Source organism: Dama dama, chromosome 1, assembly GCF_033118175.1.
Source record: "Dama dama isolate Ldn47 chromosome 1, ASM3311817v1, whole genome shotgun sequence".
Classification (NCBI taxonomy): domain Eukaryota; kingdom Metazoa; phylum Chordata; class Mammalia; order Artiodactyla; family Cervidae; genus Dama; species Dama dama.
The window spans coordinates 54,174,315-54,195,082 of NC_083681.1; the positions used below are offsets into that span (position 1 = coordinate 54,174,315).

The 20,768-nt window shown below is 46.8% G+C and overlaps 1 protein-coding gene across 1 annotated transcript; it reads left to right on the forward strand.

Annotated features, from left to right (window-relative positions):
- The first annotated feature begins 3,165 nt into the window (after positions 1 to 3,165).
- On the forward strand, positions 3,166 to 15,356 carry LOC133054703 (2-acylglycerol O-acyltransferase 2-like). Its single transcript, XM_061139960.1, has 6 exons — positions 3,166 to 3,256; positions 7,702 to 7,880; positions 12,049 to 12,253; positions 12,569 to 12,743; positions 13,747 to 13,946; positions 15,202 to 15,356. Exons 1-6 carry the CDS (start codon positions 3,166 to 3,168, stop codon positions 15,354 to 15,356), a joined length of 1,005 nt encoding a protein of 334 aa, XP_060995943.1.
- The last annotated feature ends 5,412 nt before the right edge of the window (positions 15,357 to 20,768 follow it).

The following is a 20,768-nucleotide window of genomic DNA, read 5'->3' on the forward strand; positions in this document are numbered from 1 at the left end:
CCTCCTTCCTTAAATCTTTCTAGCATCAGAGTCTTTTCCAGTGAGTCTGTTTTATGCATCAGGTGGCCAAAGTATTGGAGTTTCAGTTTCAGCATCTGTCCTTCCAATGAATATTCAGGATTGATTTCCTTTAGGATGGACTTGTTAGATTTCCTTGCAGCCCAAGGGACTCTCAAGAGTCTTCTCCAACACCACACTTCAAAAGTATCAGTTGTTTGGTGCTCAGATTTCTTTAAAGTCCAACTCACATCCATACATGACTACTGTAAAAACCATAGCTTTGACTAGACAGACCTTGGTTGGCAAAGTACCATCTCTGCTTTTTAATATGCTGTCTAGGTTGGTCATAGCTTTTCTTCCAAGGACCAAGTGTCTTTTAATTTCATGGCTGCAGTCTCCATCTGCAGTGACTTCGGAGCCCTCCAAAATAAAGCCTGCCACTGTTTCCATTGTTTCCCCATCTTTTTGCTATGAAGTGATGGGACCAGATGCCATGTTCGTAGTTTTCTGAATGTTGAGTTTTAAGCCAAGTTTTTCCCTCTCACTTTCATCAAGAGGCTATTTAGTTCTTCTGCACTTTCTGCCATAGGGGTGGTGTCATCTGCATATCTGAGGCTATTGATATTTCTCCTGGCAATCTTGATTCCAGCTTGTCCTTCATCTAGCCTGGGAATTTTATATGTACTTTGCATATATGTTAAGTGAGCGGGGTGACAATATACAGCCTTGCCATACTCCTTCCCTATTAGGAACCGGTCTGTTGTTCCATGTCCTGTTCTAGCTGTTTCTTCCTGACCTGCATACAGATTTCTCAGAAAGCCGGTCAGGTGGTTTGGTTTTCCCATCTCTTTAAGAAATTTCCACAGTTTAATGTCATCCACACAGTCAAAGGTTTTGGCATAGTCAATAAAGCAGAAGTAGATGTTTTTCTGGAACTGGCTTTCTTTTTCGATGATCCAACAGATGTTGGCAATTTGATCTCTGGTTCCTCTGCCTTTTCTATTTCCAGCTTGAACATCTGGAAGTTCACAGTTCATGTACTGTTGAAGCCTGGCTAGGAGAATTTTAAGTATTACTTTGAAAGCATTTGAGATGAGTGAAATTGTGTGGTTGTTTGAACATTCTTTGGACTTGCCTTTCTTTGGGATTGGAATGAAAACTGACTTTTCCAGTGCTGTGGCCATGGCTGAGTTTTCCAAATTTGCTGGTATATTGAGTGTAGCACTTTTACAGTATCATCTTGTAGGGTTTGAAAAAGCTCAATTGACAAAAACCACTATAATATTGTAAAGTAATTAGCCTCCAACTAATAAAAATAAATGGGGGAAAAAAAAAAGAGAAAAAGCTCAGCTGGATTTCCATAACCTCCACTAGCTTTGATCATAGTGATGCTTTCCAAGGCCCAGGATATTTGGCTCTAGGTGTGTGATCACAGCGTCAAGGTTATCTGGGTCATGGATATCTTTTTTGTACAGTTCATCTTTGTTTTCTGGCCACTTCTTCTTAATATCTTCTGCTTCTGTTAGGTCCATACCTTTTCTGTCCTTTATAGTGCCCATCTTTGATGAAATGATATCACTCTACACCCCAGCAAATAAGATGTCTGACTGCACAGAGAGCCAGAGAAGATATGTATCTGCACATGGCATATATTCTGGTCTAAGTCTACATTGGTGCTACAGTTTTGTGCAAAGGCCTGGCACTACTGCTCCTTAGCTTGTGCAATCAGATACCCAGCAGTCCCTCTGGTTTATGAGTCTGTGGAAGGAATAAGGGCACAGGGACTGGGACCAGCGAGAACATTGTCATCACAGTCCGTCAGAGTGGCTGGCTGTGGTGGTGGAAAGCAGCTTTCCATCACAAGAGGCATTTAAATAAACAAAAGAATAGAGCATGAACTTGATGAAATGATATTGAATGACTTGTAAACATTTTCAAGTGTACTCACTACCATTAGGAAAGCACTGTAACCACAGTGAAATTTCCAAGGTGCCTAGGCCATCAGCCATGAAAGGCAGCGTCATAAGCACTGATGACCAGGATATTCCCTGTGTGATCACTTTGGAAAGCTCTGTGGCTATGTGGAGACTGTAGCATGGGCAGGTGAGGGGAAGTCAAGTTCAGTTTTAGACAGGCTGTGATGGAGGTGCCAAGCAGGCTGTGAGCAAGGATGTCAAGTATCCACCTACACAGTCAAATCTGGAGCTTGTGGGGAAGTCAGGGCTAGAGATACAGTTTGGAAGTGATCGTCCTGTAGACAGGCTCCAAGGCCATGAGCCTGGGGGAGGTCTCTGAGAGCGGGAGGGTGGAGAGAAGAAGGAAGGTCCAAGGACTGAGGGGACAGAAGGGCCCTGGAACACTTAGCCTGGTGAAGAATAAGAGCCAGCACGGAGACTCAGAGGTAGACGGAGGGGCAGGAGGGAAACCAGGAGAGTGTGGTGTCCACAGATCAAGTGGTTTCAGGGAGGAGGGAAGAAACAGTTGTGTCTGAGGCTGCTGAGAGGCCAAAATGAGAGCTGAGAATTGGTCACTGGATTCAGCAGTCTGGAGGCCAGTGGTGAACTTGTCAAGGGCAGTTCCATGGAACAGTGGCATCTGAAGTCTGGAAGAGGGAGGACAGAATGGTGGAGAGGGCATGGGAATCAGACTGGTCTTCCCTGAGTTTTGCTGTCCAGGCAAACTGAGGAAAAGGCAGCCAGATGGAGGAGATAGATAGTGGGGCCTAGAGATATTTACATGGGAGCAGGTACTTCTTATTTGTAAAGGGGAATCTTGGACCTGGCAGGTGAAAGGAGACAATTAGGGCCACCAAATAGTTGAGTAGGTGTAAAGAGGGCAGGATTGCCCTATACTTGCTGCTTTATTTGCCAAGTAATGGGCAAGATTTGAGCAAAGGTGATCTGGCAGATAATGTATTGCCTGAAGTGTCCATTGCACTTGTCTTCCTCTGTAGTAAGATTAGTCCAGGCCAGGGGATTATAGATATTTCACCTAGGATACTGTTCCCTGCCAGGGTAGGTGCAATGAGACTCTACAGCTGGCTAGACAACACCCCCCCACCAACTCCCACAGAAGCTTAACAAACTCTGGCAGCAACAAAACCCAGCAGGTGTCTCAGACTACACTGAAGCTCAGAGAAGCCTCCAAGGAAGCAGAAGAATCACCATGGTGGAGTTTGCACCTTTGTTTGTGCCACTGGAACGCAGGCTACAGACCTTTGCAGTCCTGCACTTGATCTTCTGTTACTTGGCCCTGCGTAAGGAAAGCTGAGATGGACTTGGGAGGCCATGGGCACCTGCCACTTCAGGTGCACATGGTGCATTGAAGGGGGAAAGATACAGGTCCTAAGGTGGATGCTTAACCTAGTATCTGGGGATCACCTGGGGTGAGGGACATCTTGTTCACATGGCCTTGGGGGAGCTTTGCCATCAGGAACTGTCTGACTGTCCATGCCCACCTCAGCCCAGCCTGGGACCTGGGAGTATCCAGAGGAGGACAGAGAATCACCTAACCTCGAGCCTGAAATTAGAAGGAGGGCAGCTGAGAAAACACTCCGGACACTCTGATGCCAGGAACAGTAGCTTGTACCTTGGCCCTTATCTCAAGGGCAAGGGGGATCCCCAGGAGGGTTTTAGGTACAGGAGTGAGAAGGTCCAATCCGTTGGAGACAAACTGTAATTTATGGATCTTCTGTGTTGGGATGTTGGAGGAGACAGTTGACGGGGAGCAGTTGCTAGCAAATCAGATTTGGGTCTGCTTGTGGGAACAGGGTAAAGTGCCTAAACTGACAGTGGGTTGTGGTGAAAGAAAGTGTAGGCTTTATTACAGGGGCCAAGGAAGGAGTCCAGAGAGTTAAGCCTCAAAATGCATGAAACCTATTTTGATTACCTAGGAGCAGTATCTAGAGACTAAATGAGGTAGAGATTCTGGGTGCATGAACAGCTCCTAGAGAATCATCTGATTGCTTGGTGGTGAGGTAACTGGGAATCACCATCATCAACCTTCTGGTTTCCCCTGGTCTGAGGTTTATGGGCTGGTCAGCAACTTCTTCCACCTGCTGGGGGTTCAGTATTTGCAAAACTGCTCAATGATGAGTCTCCATATTACATGGCTCTTGGGAACAAACTAAAATTCTTTGAATTTGTGGAATGGTTAAACTGTTATTTATTTTCTTGATTGGGACTGTTTTCTTTCTGTGTTTGTGATTTCTGTTAATAATTTAATTTTTGAAATTTGGGGAAGGCTTAGGAAGCTGAAGATTTTCTACAAATAAGAAGCAGGCAGAGGACATGAGGGATCTTTTCCAGGAAGGCTGCATAGGTCCTGCTCAATCACAAGGTCACAATCGACATCAGCTGTCACCTCATAGACCCATGATTGAAATCTAGGCCCCTGATTGTTTCTGTGTTTGTACAGCCCATGAGCGAAGTATGGTTTTGGCATTTTAAATGATTTTGTGCCTATGCAATATCCTCCAAGTTGCCTCTTGAGCCCCAGTGTTGAAATGCTTACAATTTGGCTCTTTAAAAGATTACTTAGCCTGGTCTAAGGAGGCTGGCAGTGGGTGGAGAGAAGGGGCTCTTTTCCAAAGATATTAGGAGATGAATCTACAAGGCAAAATGTACAGGCCTTCAGGTAAGTTAAGTTTTCCCAGGAGGCCAGTAAATGCTGCACATACAGTGAAGAGATGGTTCATGCTAGCCTGGCGCAGTTGTTTGAGGAGGGGCAAAGTTGTGGCCAGAAAGGTCCACCGGGACCTGTTATTGAGGAGTCAGGCTCCAGCAACAAACACTTTCCAGTGGGTTATTTGTTTAGTCTGTTTCTTTCCTCTTTTTTAATTCACACACTCACGCAGGAAGATAAGATCCTTTCAGATAGTTGGTCTTATTCTCATCTGCATCTCCATCTCCTAGAAGAGTTAATGTTGAATAATGCTTTGTGAATGAATGTTGGGAGCATGATATGGACATAATAGTAGAACTGAAACCAGCACTTATGCTACTAGCTTTCTATATGAAGTTAGCTAACACAAATACCCTCTGTGGGTCTCAGTAAAGTGGGATTTTACATCTTACCTTCTTGGTGTTATGAGGGGAAAGAATTGGTGTTTCCTTTCTTTAGGGGCTGAAAATGTATGCAAGTTAGATTTTTCCTGCTGACAGCACTGAAAGGAGAGGTCAGAGTGAGGGAGATGTTTAGATCGGGGAGTTCTTTCTGATCAAGTAGAAATGCCCACATTTTGAAATTCCTTTTTCTGACTGAAAAACAAATACATGCTACTTTAACACTCCTAAACAAAGTGTGTTCTAAGAGTCTAAGATTTCCTCCAAATCCTACCCCACAACGAACGACTATTAACAACTTGGTTTTATTCTCTCTACCTGGATGGAAGTTTTAATTTCGTGTGTACAGAGATTCAGTTTAGGAAGATGAAAAGAGTTCTGAGATGAAGGCTGGTATAGTTACACAACAATGTTAATTAATTTAACTATACCAAATATAGTATATATTTTTGACTCTCAAAAATCATTTCGAGTATATGTCCAGGAGGGGAATTGCTGGGTCCTGTTGTATTCTCATATTTTATAAGAAATCTCCATACTGTTTTTCAAAAGGCCTCTGTCATGAGCCCATCATTTGGAAAAATACAATCTCCCCAATGTTCATAATAGCGCATTTACAATAGCTAGGACATGGAAGCAAACTAAACATCCACTAGAGTAATGTGTAAAGAAGATGCAGTTAATATAGGCAATGGAATATTACTCAGTCATAAAAAGGAACATATTAAGACTGTTTTCATCAACATGTATGAACCTAGAGATTGTCAAACTGAGAGAAGATAGTCAAGGAAAGACAAATATCACATGATATCACTAATATGCAGAATCAAAAGAGGTATATGAGTACTTATTTACAAAACAGAAGTAGAATAAACCTATCGTTAACAGGGGATAGGTGCGAAGGATAAATTGGGAGATTTGGATTCACAACACTACTCTCTATATAATAGATAACAATAAGAATCTTCTGTAAAGCAGTGGAATCTCTACTAACTACTCTGTAGTGATCTGTATAGGAAAGGAATTTAAAAAAAAAAAAACAAGAATCAATATGTGTATGAGTTTAACAGGTTTACTTTCCGATACAACTGAAACTAATGCCACATGTAAATGAACTATAATCTAATGATAACTTAAGAAAAATACCAAAGAGTCATTTCGATGACTGGTATACAGTAAACATATTTTACCATTGTTAAAACTGAAAGGACAAAACAAAGTGCTCCAAACACAACTCTGAAGCCAGCACCAGGAGGGCAGGAATTCCTGTCCGTTGTTCACAGCTTAACCACCAGCATCTGGCATGTGGTAGGTGCTATGCAGAAAGCGAGCCTCTGGGAGCCCCAGCCTACTTGGATTTATGCATTTTGCTATTATTCAGACTGGGCTTCGTCAGTGCCTCAGCACTAAAGAAACTGCCTGCAATGCAGGAGCCACAGGAGATGCAGGTTTGATCTCTGGGTCTGGAAGATCCCCTAGAGGAGAGCATGGAAACTAACTCCAGTATTCTTGCCTGGAGAATCCCATGAACAGTGGAGCCTGGAGGGCTACAGTCCTCAGGGTTGCAAAAAGTCAGACACCACTGAAGCAACTTAGCACCCACACATGCACTATTCAGACTGGGTCAGAAGTCCACTCCTCCAGGAAGTCGGACATGTATTACAGTCCTACTTTACCCTACTTTCAAATAGACTACAGGTGGGGAATGAGCTTCTTCATGAGTGTGAGCAAAGGGCATTGAGTGGAAGGAATGGAATGTAGAGGATACAATATTCTGTAACAGTGAGGCTCAATTATCATCAGATTAAAGACAGCCCCAAAGACCACCTGACCCTGAGTCAAAACCAGGATTAGCCTGAGACAGGACTCAGAATCATAAGTTTGGGAGGAATTGCTTACTGGGGTTGTGTCTAGCCCTGCTGCAGTCCTGATGAACGGACCAGGCATGAGGTGTCCTCTTCCTCCCTCCTTCCTTCAGCAGGACAGGGCCTGGCAGCAACGGAAAGAGCTCAGCAAAACTAACGACTTGGGAGTTGTATCAGCTGAGCCACTTAGTGTAGCCGGAACATGAGGTGCATGTGGTGACTGAGACCGGAACAAGAGGTTTGGGCCACCAGTGGGGAGCTTGAGATCAGGCTGAGCTGCTTGAGCTGAGCCTCAATATTATAAGAAATCATGGGGGCCTTTAACTAGAGCGGAAATGTGGTGGGATGTATCTATGGAAAGATGGGCTGGGAGTAGATAGGATCTGGGCTGAATAGAAAGAATAGCTTTTCTCTGGGGTTCTAAAGAATGGATACCAGAAAGAGTTCATCCTATCACACCTCCATCAGGCCTTTATTGAGCATCTGGTAAATACAGACAGAAAAGGAGGAGGAGGGGGAAGACCCAAATGAGTAAGCAATCTGGTGCAGTGGGAAAACGCGAGTTTGAAATTAGGTCAGCTGGTTTCAAATCCAGGCTCTCAGTGTGACACTGGTAGTGTTGACAGCATTCTCTCCTCCTCCAAACCTTGGGAAGCTGATCACTTTCTCCTAGGAGGAGGGCTGGAATGGACAGTGCTGCTAGAGCTGGGTAAACAGGGAGAGCTCGTTCCTTCATACCTCTGACCATTAATGGTTCCTGCTTCCCTTCTCAGACTTGATCTGCTGGGTAGTCTTCATTGGCCTCCTGTTCACAAGATTCTGGTTGATCAGTATCCTGTATGTGATCTGGTGGTACATGGATCGAGACACGCCATGGCAGGGGGCCAGGCAGAGTGCTTTCTTGAGGCACTGGACCATATGGAAGTACACGAAGGACTATTTCCCCATCTCGGTGAGTATGGGGCTGACTAGGGAATGGTCCGGACCATAGACCCCATTTGTCCATGGGGATGTTTGACCCTGTGTGCAGTCAGCAGATTACTGGGCCGGGAGCAGGAGACAGGCTTCTACCACTATTAGGGGAAGAATCAGCTTTTGTCTGACTACGGTTGTCCAACTTCAGTGAGGTGAGGCCACTATGACAACGGATGTATGAACAGGATTTGAGGAACCCAGTTGGCCATGTTGTGCAGCACACTTATGTTCTTACAGGTGTTAATCCCTCAACAGTCTAAGTTTGGAGTGAAGGAATCCATAATGAAAACAAGATTTTTAGAGCATCTAGCTGACACTTTATCAGATGATGATACTGATACCCTGAGAGGGAAGAAGACATGAGCAAGGACATAGAGCAGGTTCTTTTACTGCTTTTAAAGTATGTGTTTTGGCTCTGAGAATAGACACAGAGCAGAGAGCCCTCAGGATGTATCCAGCCCCTGTGTGTTTGCTTCGTTGTGTCCTTGGACAGAGCTTTGCTCACTCTGAATCTCAGTTTCCCCAGGGATCCACTAAACAGTCCCGTTCCTCCTCTTCTGCCTATCTCTTAATCTCAGATCTCTGGCTCATGGTACCTCATGTCCATTTTGCACACTGGACCCTGGACCAAGGATCAGTCCTTAGGGATGCAGGACCCTGAATTTTAGCGAAGTGACTTTTGCTCCATTCTGAATCTCAGACAGGCTAAACCCTTGGATGTAAGCAGTTGTGATGGTTGATTATCTAGTTGGGATTGGAAGAGGAAGGGAATGAGGACACAGAGAGATGCCAGACAAGGACAGGTGGCCCTCGCTGGACACAGGAGACAAGAATGTATATGGTGTCATCTCTGGGAGTGGAAACCACAGGTTCTAAAAGGGGTCTGGAAATGCCCGTGTATGACCTTAGGTGAGTTACACGTGCTCTATGAGCTTCAGTTGTTTCATGTGTAAAGGGGAGGAAATGCTTCCACAGGAATCATTGGGTTGCGTGGATTCCATGAGACATCAGGCGATCCTGGGGCTCTAAGGACAGCACCTGGCTCTCCTGTGACCCCTGGAACTGCTGTCATTTGTACATCGGGCAGAAAAAGTCTGCTGAGCGTCTCTGTGCCGGTCTTATCTGTCTCTTTTCTGTCCCTCCTGGAACCAGGTATCTCCCCCAGAGGATTTCTCACATAGGACACTATTGACATTGTGGGAAACACATTTGCAGAAATTTCAGGAGCACAGTGTTCGGGATTGTAGGCCACTGCAGTCCTGGGGCAACCACAGCTGCAGACGGCGGGCAGTACCACCGAGCGGCCAGCAGAGGGAGCGATGACATGCACTTTCACCTCCCTTTCCTGGACTGAGGTCTGCAGGTGGTGCTGCGGCTCACAGATTCTGGACTCTTGTCACCTCCCAGGACAGCTTCTAAGTCATCCACACACCTTAACAGAGCAGGCCCTGCAGGGATCTTTGGTTGTCAGTGGATAGTGGAGTCAGGGAGTCTCTGCTATCTAGTGAAAACAAGTGTACAACCTTAGAGTTGTCAGGTGTTTTTTTCTGAGGCCTTACTGAGGACTGTATTCAGAGATAGCCTCTCAGAAATCTCTGCGGAACTGGTCTAAAAGGGAAGAGAGAAGTCAGTACTTATGGGGCTTTGTTGGAAAAAAACAAAAGAAAACAAAACAACCCACGTAGCTAAATGTCAAAAGATTCAGTTCAGTTCAGTTCATCGCTCCATCATGTCTGACTCTTTGTGAGCCAATGAATCGCAGCATGCCAGGCCTCCCTGTCCATCACCAACTCCCAGAGTTTACTCAAACTCATGTCCATAGAGTTGGTGATGCCATCTAACCATCTCTTCCTCTGTTGTCCCCATTTCCTCCTGCTGCCAATCCCTCCCAGCATCAGGGTCTTTTCCAATGAGTCAACTCTTTGCATGAGGTGGCCAAAGTTTTGGAGTTTCAGCTTCAGCATCAGTCCTTCCAACGAACACCCAGGACTGATCTCCTTTAGGGTGGACTGGTTGGATCTCCTTGCAGTTCAAGGGACTCTCAAGAGTCTTTTCCAACACCAGAGTTCAAAAGCATCAATTCTTCAGTGCTCAGCTTTCTTCACAGTCCAACTCTCACATCCATACTTGACCACTGGATAAACCATATCCATGATTAGACAGACCATTGTTGGCAAAGTAATGTCTCTGCTTTTGAATATGCTATCTAGGTTAGTCATAACTTTCCTTCCAAGGAGTAAGCGTCTTTTAATTCCATGGCTGCAATCACCATCTGCAGTGAGTTTGGAGCCCCAAGGAAATAAAGTCTGACTCTGTTTCCACTGTTTCCCCATCTATTTCCCGTGAAGTGATGGGACCAGATGCCATGATCTTAATTTTCTGAATGTTGAGCTTTAAGCCAACTTTTTCACTCTCCTCTTTCACTTTCATCAAGAGGCTTTCTAGTTCCTCTTCACTCTCTGCCATAAGGGTGGTGTCATCTGCATATCTGAGGTTATTGATATTTCTCCCGGCAATCTTGATTCCAGTTTGTGCTTCTTTCAGCCCAGCGTTTCTCACGATGTACTCTGCATGGAAGTTAATTAAACAGGGTGACAATATACAGCCTTGACGGACTCCTTTTCCTATGTGGAACCAGTCTGTTGTTCCATGTCCAGTTCTAACTGTTGCTTCCTGACCTGCATATAGGTTTCTCAAGAGGCAGGACAGGTGGTCTGGTATTCCCATCTCTTTTAGAGGTTTCCACAGTTTATTGTGATCCACAGAGTCAGAGGCTTTCGTGTAGTCAATAAAGCAGAAATAGATGTTTTTCTGGAACTCTCTTGCTTTTTCAATGGTCCAGCGGATGTTGGCAATTTGATCTCTGGTTCCTCTGTCTTTTCTAACCAGCTTGAACATCTGGAAGTTCCCAGTTCACGTATTGCTGAAGTCTGGCTTGGAGAATTTTGAGCATTACTTTACTAGCATGTGTGATGAGTGCGATTATGCGGTAGTTTGAGCATTTTTGGGGATAGCCTTTCTTTGGGATTTTCATGTTTTTCTACATATTGGGAGATACAAAATCTGGACTCACTTCAATTATTCCTGTGATGTGCATGCTCCCTCTCTGTGACCAGTATCCTATTATCTTCCATCCTGAATTCCTTTCAAGGCCCATTGTGAGTTGCAGCTACAGTGGTGGCTGACTTGAAGGCAGGCAAGCAACATTCCTTGTCCTAGCAACTCTGCTGGGGTACTCCACTCACAGTCCTTTGTGCTGTGATTCTGTGAGCTAGCACCTAATGGTAGAGTTTCTAGTGAATTTAGGACACTACTTCTGAGCACTGGAGCATCTTAATGCACACTATGGGCATCCTAAAGAGGTAATGGTGGAGAATCAGGCAGTGTTTCCCTGAGGAAATTGATTGCCCCTCATCCCATTATCAGTTCAGGAGCTGAGTTTCTGTGTAAGATTTCATATCCAGGAACAGTAGTGTCTCCACAGGCCAAGACCTGACAGGGGTGCAGTGCTGCGGGCAGGCTGTGACCTGGTGTCAGGAAGTTCTGCAGGCTTGACAGGACACCTCCCTGACCCCTCACCACCCACACCTGCAGGCTTCACTAGAGACCACATGGTCCTCCTCCCAACCTCTACCTTCAGCACCCTGGGGTCTCTTACAGTGAGTCACAGGGACTCGGGCTTCCAGCTCTTTACCTGGGACAGAACTCCAGATGCCACAAAACTTGGTGAGAGGCTCACTCCCTCCTGTGCTAGCTCCTTCATTTTGGTAGGGCTCTGCTTGGGAGAAGGTCTGCCTTCATATAGTACATGGCTTGTCTCGTGTCTTCTTCTCAGAAGTCCTACCTCTGCATTGCACAGGGTTTTTCCTTTCCAGGCAGGCGGCATTGGCATCATCCATTCATGATACTGTGTTCTCCATCTTCATCCCATAGTCTCCCTGAGTATCTACTCTACTTCATTCTTTCACCGGGGAAAAGATACTCAGACAGGCAATCTCATCATAGGACACTCACATGTGGAGTGATAGCACTTGGGCTCAGGGGACACATGGAAGAGGTCAGCACAGAAACTTAGCAGGGAGGCAGCAGTGGGGATTGCAGGGTAGTGGACGCAGCCCGGATTCACCAGATTGTTGTCCCTATAGCTGGTCAAGACTGCCGAGCTGGACCCCTCCCGAAACTACGTCGCTGGCTTCCACCCTCATGGGGTCCTCGCCACCGGAGCGTTTATCAACCTGTGCACAGAGGGTACGGGCTTCTCCTCAGTTTTCCCAGGCATCCGCTCACATCTGATGATGATGCACTGGTGTTTCTGGGCCCCTGTCTACAGGGATTACATCATGTGTGCGGGTGAGTCCTTCCACTCTTTCTATCCCAGGACTATGGGGGCTGAAGACATGAGGAGGGATTTTTAATGAGAATTGCCAATTGATCTGACTTCTTCCAAGTGAATGTGTAGTGGACAAGGAGATGAGTCACAAGAAGCATTTCCCATAGCTCTGTGCTCAGTGATGAACTTGGCAGGGGTGTTGGGAAAAGGGGTAGTGCTCAGTGCCTGTCATCAGGGTCCTCCCAGCTGGGAAGTGGGGGAGAGCCCAAGTCACATACTCCTGAACCATGCTTGCTGCCTTCACACTGTATGTGACCACCGTCCTCTCTCCCCAGGGCTGGTCTCATCAGACAAGGAGAGTGCTACTCACATTCTGAGCAGGAAAGGAGGCGGCAACCTGCTGTCCATCGTTGTTGGGGGTGTTCAGGAGTCACTGAATGCCAGGCCTGGAGCCTACAAGCTGGTGCTGCGGAACCGCAAGGGCTTCATCAGGCTCGCCCTGACGCACGGGTATTGGGGAGAGGGCTCTGGGTTCAACTGGAGATTGGCAAGGAATGTAGTTTGGGGGGAAGATGGTAGAGCCAAATGCAGATCCTGTTTTGGCAGGCAGAGCCTCCATTCATTAACAATGAAGATTGTATGTTGGTGATAGATGCACTGTCTCAGGCCCACATACCCAGAGATGATTCTGGAAGGAAGATTTTGTGACTAAAGAGATTAAGTCTCAAAGGTCATATTGCTATAAAGCTATTCTCTTATCTTTAAATATCTGTGAAGAATACAAAGCTAGCTGGAGGAGATTTTCCCAGAAAGTCTGCAGATGTTTTTTTAATTTGGAGGACTCTCAGCCGTATTCTGGTTTGCCTCTCATGATCCTGTGACTGAAAAGGTTTAATCTTGAATTTGTGCTGGACCTGCTTCTGTGACTTTAACCCTCATCTTGCAGCTTTTGTTACCGTGGAAACACATAATGGGCTGCCTAAGGAAGACAACCGGAGCTGCCCTCCTGTAGAGGACTGTAAGGAAGTGAAAATACACTTTCCCCTGCCTGAGCATCCCCATTCTTGGGGACATTTGCAAGGATCAAATAATCTTTTCAGTTTGTTTCCTCACTTATATCCCAATCTATGATCCATAAAGAACTTGGCATCCTGGCCCTTCAAGATGGTTATTTGGATGCACTAGCATGCCATCTTCTTGGTCAGCCACTCTGAATAGTCCCTTCCTCATCCCAACACTTCATCTCAGATTCACTGGCCTATCTGTGGCAAGCAGAGCAAGCATGGACTCAGTCACAATCGAGTGCCAGGTCTTGGCCCTGAGAAGCGCCATGACCTGCCTGAAATTATAAAACAAGACCATGGCAGTTCTGGGAGACACCCGAGGCCTCCTACTTTTGGTCCAGGCCCTGTCCTCTGCTCCAGTTCCTGCTCACTAGCTCCCTTCAGGAGGCTAGGGGACCAGCTTGTGCCTTCTTGCCCCTCCACATGCCCTCTCTCCTGTCTCCCTCTAGGGCAGATCTGGTGCCGATCTTCTCCTTTGGGGAGAATGACATATACGACCAGGTTGAGAACTCTCGGGGTTCCTGGTTGCGGTGGTTTCAGGACCGACTTCAGAAGAACATTAGATGTTCCATCCCTCTCTTCTATGGCCGTGGAGTCTTCCAGTACAGCTTTGGTCTTCTGCCCTTCCGCCGACCCATCACCACCGTGGGTGAGCCTGGACCCGGGCTGGGAGGGGAAGGGCTACAGACTAAGAGGCCTGGGCTTGTGCTGCAAGGAGACCTGGACATAGAGCAGTATACCCTTGACTTTGTGGAGCACACTTTCTGGTGTGTAAAAGAGACACAGGCAAGTAGCCCTGTGAAAGGCCGTCTAGAATGAGGAGAGTAACAGGGGCACACCGGCCAGTAGCCACTACTGATTACTGTGCCGCTGCTTTTGTCAGGCACTACACTGGCCCCTTACATGCAACGGCTTAGTTCTCCCAACAGCTTGTGAGGAGGGACTCTCACACCCATTTTATTGACTGCAAACACAGACCCACAGAAAGTAAACCACTTCCAAGTGTTCACCCTGCCCTTGGTAACAAAGTTAAGGTTTGATAAGGGTATTTGAGTTTTTATTATGCAAGACAAGGAGGGTATAATTCTGATCACAGGATCTAATGACAGTAATTGGAGAAGGTGGATACATGACCATTCCAGGTCTGTTAGAATTGTGTGTAAAGTAGAAATCAGCAGGCTTTGAAGGAGAGCCAGAAGGATTTCCTTGTAAATAATGGGCATGGTCTTTAGTCCATAGACTTAGCACCATCTTTCAGCTATTAGCTTACTTTTTGAATTCCACCTAGATTCCAAGACAGTACTAATAGAGCTGTTCATCTCTACTCACCCAGGCAGTTCTTAGTTGAACACAGACACACCCCCTCTATTAAACTTTGTTTGCACTGTGTGGTGCATTTCTTGAATGTTAATAGTGCTGCTACCTCCAGGCCATTCCCAAGAAAGACAACATGGCAGCTGCTTTCTGATCCACCTCCTCCCACAGACACAGGCTGTTTCAATCATGGCATCTGAGAATCCCAGATTCACCTTTCCCTGAAGCTAAGTGCACATCCCAAGGGCTCACTGCCTGGTACTGATTTTTCCTGGCCATGTGAACTTGAACAAGCTATTTAACCACCCTGTGCCTCATTTCCTCAGCAGTCAAACAGGAATAATACCAGGTTATATCCTCATAGGATTGTCAGGATAACATAAGAGATAATGCATGCAACTGTGCTGGCTGTATTGTTGATATATCAGAATCTTGAATTTGACCTAACATCTTAGTAACACAAAAAAGAATTGAAAGGGAGGGAGTTACAGTGCTTACCTGCTCAGATGACCATTGTAGTGGGAACACCAAGGTCCCTGCACCTTCATAGTTTCCGGCTCTGAGCCACCACTCACCTCTGTGTATTGCAGTGGGGAAGCCCATTGAGGTGCAGAAGACACCGCATCCCTCCCAGGAGGAGGTAGACAGGCTTCACCAGCGCTACATGAAGGAGCTGGAAAATCTCTTTGAAGCCCACAAGCTCAAGTACAACGTCCCCAGAGACCAACACTTGGAGATCTGCTGAGCACCTCCCCAGAGTAGGGGCTCCTCCAAAATGCAGGGCTGGCATTAGGGAGGATGGCGGGAGATGTTGTGATCCCAGAAGGCTTCCTGGAGGTGTCTGTTGAACACATCTCCAGAGCTTTCACTGACTTCTGAAGCTCCACCCCATACCAGGCCTTGGGTCACCGCTGGCTCCTGGGAGAGGAGACCAGACTCTGGCATCAGTGATTTCCTCTCCTGCTGTGCCTCCTCTGTAATGGGTCCTCTTCATGTCTGCCCACCTGAGAAATGGGAGAGATGCTGGGAGAGAATGATGTCTGTGTCTGTGTCCTTTGTGATCCTGTCACTGAACGAGCAGGATAAAGAGCAGCTCCAGTGAGCAGGTTTTCCTTCCTCTGCCTTCAGTGACAGCACAGAAGCCACCAGCAAGTGCACGGCTCTTTCCTACAAGCTCCTGCATCCTTCCTATCCCAGCTCCTCCCTCCCAGAGCTGGAGAGGAAGGCCAGGCCACAACCTCCTGATTTGTCCAGGCACCTTTGAGTTTCTGATTGTCTGAGACCCGGGCTGGCAGCCAGAGGGGCCCATGAGGTGGGGAAGGAGAATTCAGCTCTGTCATTGACTAAATGACCATGCACAGCCCTCTTCACCCTTCCTCTGAGTCTCTGTTTTCCTGGTTGAATAAAGTGACCTCTCATCTCAGCTCTGATGTCACATGAGTTGAGAGCTCCATGAGATAGCCCCTACTCATTTGTTGTAACTTCAGCCCTGAGCTTGACACAAAAGGGAGCTCCATCAATGTCAGTTTATCAATGAAAGGATTCTATTTCAGGCTTCTTCTTTCCTTCCACCCTACTCCCCAGCTGGGAACACTGATCAAAGCCTCCCATTTAATCCCAGCCTGGCCCTGCAGCCCTGCTGCCATGTTTCCCCTTCCTACATGGTGGATCCCATGATCCAGAGAATGGCATGTTTCCTCTTCCTCCCTGACCAGTCAGCTCCAAATTACCAGCTCTGCCCTGTTCTGTGGGAGAGAAGGGAGAGGCTATGTGCAGATACAGGGCAGACCAGGAAGAGAAGGAACATGAGGAGTGCATGGTCCTGTGTGTCAGCAAGCAGGGAGAGCAAGGACATGCCTCTGATAAGAGATATTCTGGGCCACTGGTTAGTGACACATATCGTAAGGGAGGGGACAGGATGGGAGCGTAGGGTCCGTACTCTGAGCCATACATGCATGTGGGAAAATAGCTTTTCTTCCAACAGAAGCTATCAACACCAATAACCGTGAATGTGGGTCTTCTCAAGAATGTAAATATGCATCCAAGCCTGACCTAACGCTTAGCATTTGCCATGCGCAAGTCACATCCTTTCCAAACCTCACTTTTGTTCTCAGAGAAAAAAGCATTACAATGTGCACCTTGAATGTTAGGAGTGGAATGGATTTAATAAAATAATTAACCATTCTACATCCTGTGAGGAATGGTGGGAAAGTGAAAGTCTCTAAGTCCTGTCCAACTCATTGTGACCCCCCCTCCAATGACTACAGCCGGCCAGACTCCTCTGTCCATGAACTCCTCAGACCAGAATACTGGGGTGGGTAGCTGTTCCTTCCCTAAGGGATCTTACCAACCTAGGGATTGAACTCAGGTCTCCACACACTGGTGGGTTGTTTACCATCAGAACCAGAAGGGAATGTTGGTGGGCAGGTATGATTATAAGTCAGGTTGTATACATACCCAGCATCTCATGATAGCCTGTTCTGACCTGGTCAAGTGGGTGCTGTAGGTTCCCAAGAGAAGAGGGAATCAAGAGTAATAGGTTTGAGATAGGGCATGATGGTTTCCACCAGGAAAGACTGAAGAGGTGGCAGGTGGGCACGACCATGAAGGCAAGGCACGATTTTCCAAGGAGATAGATTTCTGCCCAGTGCAATTTTCCATTCTTGGGTAATAAACCACTGCAGACCTTAGTGTTTGAAGGCAGCATGGAGTTACTATGCCTTCACTTTTCTGGGTAGCTGGGTGGTTCTTCTATGAGCTCCTGCTCCCTCACCTACTGTGTTCTGCGACCTGCTGATCTCTTTCCTTGGTCACCTTGTCTCCTGAAATTGGTCAATGAATTTCACCTCCTTTGTCACATCAGCTCCACACCCCCCCTCAATCCCAATCCCCTTCCCTCCCAACTCACTTTCCTGATCACAGTCAGTGAATCAATTTGTGGGATCGATTGGGGTGACTGGCCATGAGCATTAATGGATGAGTGGTCAATTATGTACCCTGGGCACTGGGAGCAACTGAGGCTACCCACTCAGTTCATTCATGAGGAGGAAGCCAACGTGTTCCAGTGTGGGGGGAACAAGAGCCTTGATTTGGGCTGGAGGACCCACTCTCAAGCTCACTCACAAAGCTTCTGGCAGAAGACTTCAGAGCCTTGCTTGTGGGCTTGTCAATTACCTGGTAGTTGCCACTCATCAGACTTCTCCAGAGCAAGCCAGTCACAAAGGAGACAGAAGGTGAGAAAGTGAGAGTTAGAAAGCAGCAGACACCTTCTACTACCTAACCTCTGAGGTACTTGGCATCAATTCTACCTTATTGTCTCAGTTGGATTCGAGTCCCTAAGTCCAATTTACACTCCATAGGAGGATACGACACCTGGAGGTGACATCACTGGAGGCATCTTGCCATCATTACCACAGAGATAGCCCATGAGCCCTCAGAGACGAGACTAGGCAACTCCAATGCTATGCATGCTGCTGGAGGCAGTCTGCCTGGAGGACAAGGCTGAGATGTCCACACAGCAGAGCCCTATGTGGGGCAAAGTTGTGAGCACAGGTCAGAGGTAGGAATCACATTTGGGATTGCAGGCCTGGTTGGGATGCAATACAAGGTGACAATCAGACTTAGGGCACCTGGATGGGGGGTGGGGGATGGAGAGAGACTGGCAGGGCCAGAGGGAAGGAGATCCCCTCATTCACCACAACTTGAGTTGCACGAAAAGGAAGCAGAGAGCGTGAACTCGGAGAGTGCTGCCTAGTGAGGAACTGCAATAGTTTTATCCGCACTGGCTATTATGTGAACAAAGATGTGCTTTAATGTGTTGAGCACTGATCATGGGATGTTTGTTATGCAGTCGGCATCCCCATGGATACAGAGAGCCAGGAGCTGCACAACAAGGGTTCAATACTACACAGCGCCTGCTACCTGACAGCCCTCTGTGTCCCCAGCCTGCCCGAAGGGACTTGCCCTCAGAGGAAGATCTCCCACCAACACACAGGCTGACTCAGACAGTCCATGGAGCACAGGAGCTGTCAGGTGGAGACTCAGAGGCCCTCAGGGTTGGGCAGAGCTGGAGTCTCCTCCTGAAATCAGGCAGCTGGTGACCTGGAACAAGTTCTAAGGCATCACTACCCACAGGGGAAAATGTACCTGCTGGGGTCTATTCTGGTGACACTCCTGGTTGATAATGAAATGTCAGTTGACAAGGGGTCTGTGAGCAACCATGTGGACTGGCCAAGCCTCACCTCTCATGTGGAATGGACTTTTCTAGGGTAAGGAAATGGGAGAAGTCGGAGGTGGAAGTTTTGAGAGCAAAGTCAGTGAGGAGGGAGCTATCAGAGCACATGTGGTTGAGACTTGGTCTAAGTGTCAAGGTCAAGAAACAGGAGGTCAAGGTTTGGGCCTGTGTGCAGCAAACTTCTATGGAGATGTGAGTGGACAGTTCAGACAGGGTCCCTGAGAATTACTGCCTGCTGTTTGTAGCACTACTCTCCAGTTCAAGGGTTAGGAATTCATCCCCAGGAGGCCTCAGAGGTGCTTGAGCTGGAGTGAGTCATGGACCAGATAGAAGGGCAGTGGATGCCTCAGGAAGGACTAAGCCTCTGTCTTAGTGACCCCACAGTAGGGCAGAGTCAGCTACCTGAGCAACTTGCTAGTGAGCGCCTACTATGTGCTGGGCTCTGGGTGGATGCTACACATGCAGTATCTCAGTGTAACTAACAGTGACCTCCACATACAGATGAGGTTCATATCAGAAGTTAAAGACATTTTTAGAATCCTGGTCCCATTATGAAACTTGTCTGCCCAGGAGTCCTGCTCTCACCTTGCCTACTGTGTTCTCAATCTTTGGAAAACTGTATATTGAAAACACCAGTGGCGTCAGCTAGGTACACACTCCCATCTACATGACACTATCTGCTGGCTGCATGTCCCCTCACAATAGTTATTCTCTCCCATCTTCACCTATAAATGATTCATCCATAACTGAGGGTCCAATCAATGCCAGCTCTTCCTCATCCTTTCTGTTTATAAATGCTTGGAAATGGCTTTAAAATACCTGAGCCAGTTTGTGTCAAGCACCAACTAGGTATGGAATTTTCTTAGACTCCATATCTTTCTCTCATTCCCTAACCAGAGAACTAACCTGAATGTTTCTTTCTTCTACAAGTTGAACTTGTGCCATGTCTGTCAAGTTACATCCCTAGTGAGAGAATGAATAGAACCAGATGGGCAAGAAGTTCCCTTCTCTCAGCTATTTTATGAGGGGCCCTGAATAGAACAAGAATAGCATCAAACCCTGGTTTTATCATTAAATATTAACGATGAAGAATTAAAAGGGACATCTCCCTGAAAAGGTGTATAAAATGTTAGAAATTCTTGTTCGAATTACCTAGATTAGTGGGAACTATTACCTCAATATCTTATGTTAAAGGTCCAGATTTTTGTATTATTTCTTTTTTCTAATCTACCATGGACTAAACTATTTTTAATTTTTGTTTTAGTTGTTGTTTTGGCGCTAACTTGTGTCTAACTATTTGTGATCCCACAAATTATGGCCCACCATCCTCATCTGTCTATGGCATTTCCCAGGCAAAACTACTGAACTCGGTTGCTATTTCCTTATCCAGGGGATCTTCCCAACCTAGCGTCGATCCCGTGTCTTCTGTATTGGCAGGCGGATTCTTTACCACAGAGCCACCCGGGAAACCCATCCATTTGAAACTACAATATAATTTACCCAAGAAATGAAGAAAACAAAGGCAAGCCATTTAAATCCAGTTTTTAATTATTAGTTTCAATACACATAGAACTACTGTACCACATTTCTCTATGGTTTCTAAGCAGTTACTCTTCATCTCTGTACTTACCTGGTCAGGAACCAGCAACAGGCAGCTCGTGGGCAGGGCAGGTCCTCAGACCACACAGGAGCAGTACTGCCCCATGACGAGTGATGCTGCCTGGTTGTTGGCCTGTAAAGGTTGTTGTGAGGTGAGGGACACAGAATCCCTGGTGGACTGCTGAGCACTGTACATGGGTCGGTCGGGGCCATCATCTTAGACCCTGATACCTGGTAGGATGAGGGGCTCTGGGAAGGGAAGTGTCTGAAGTCACACAGCTGGCAAGCGACCAACGCAGGACTGGCCTCATCTCTCATCAGGTC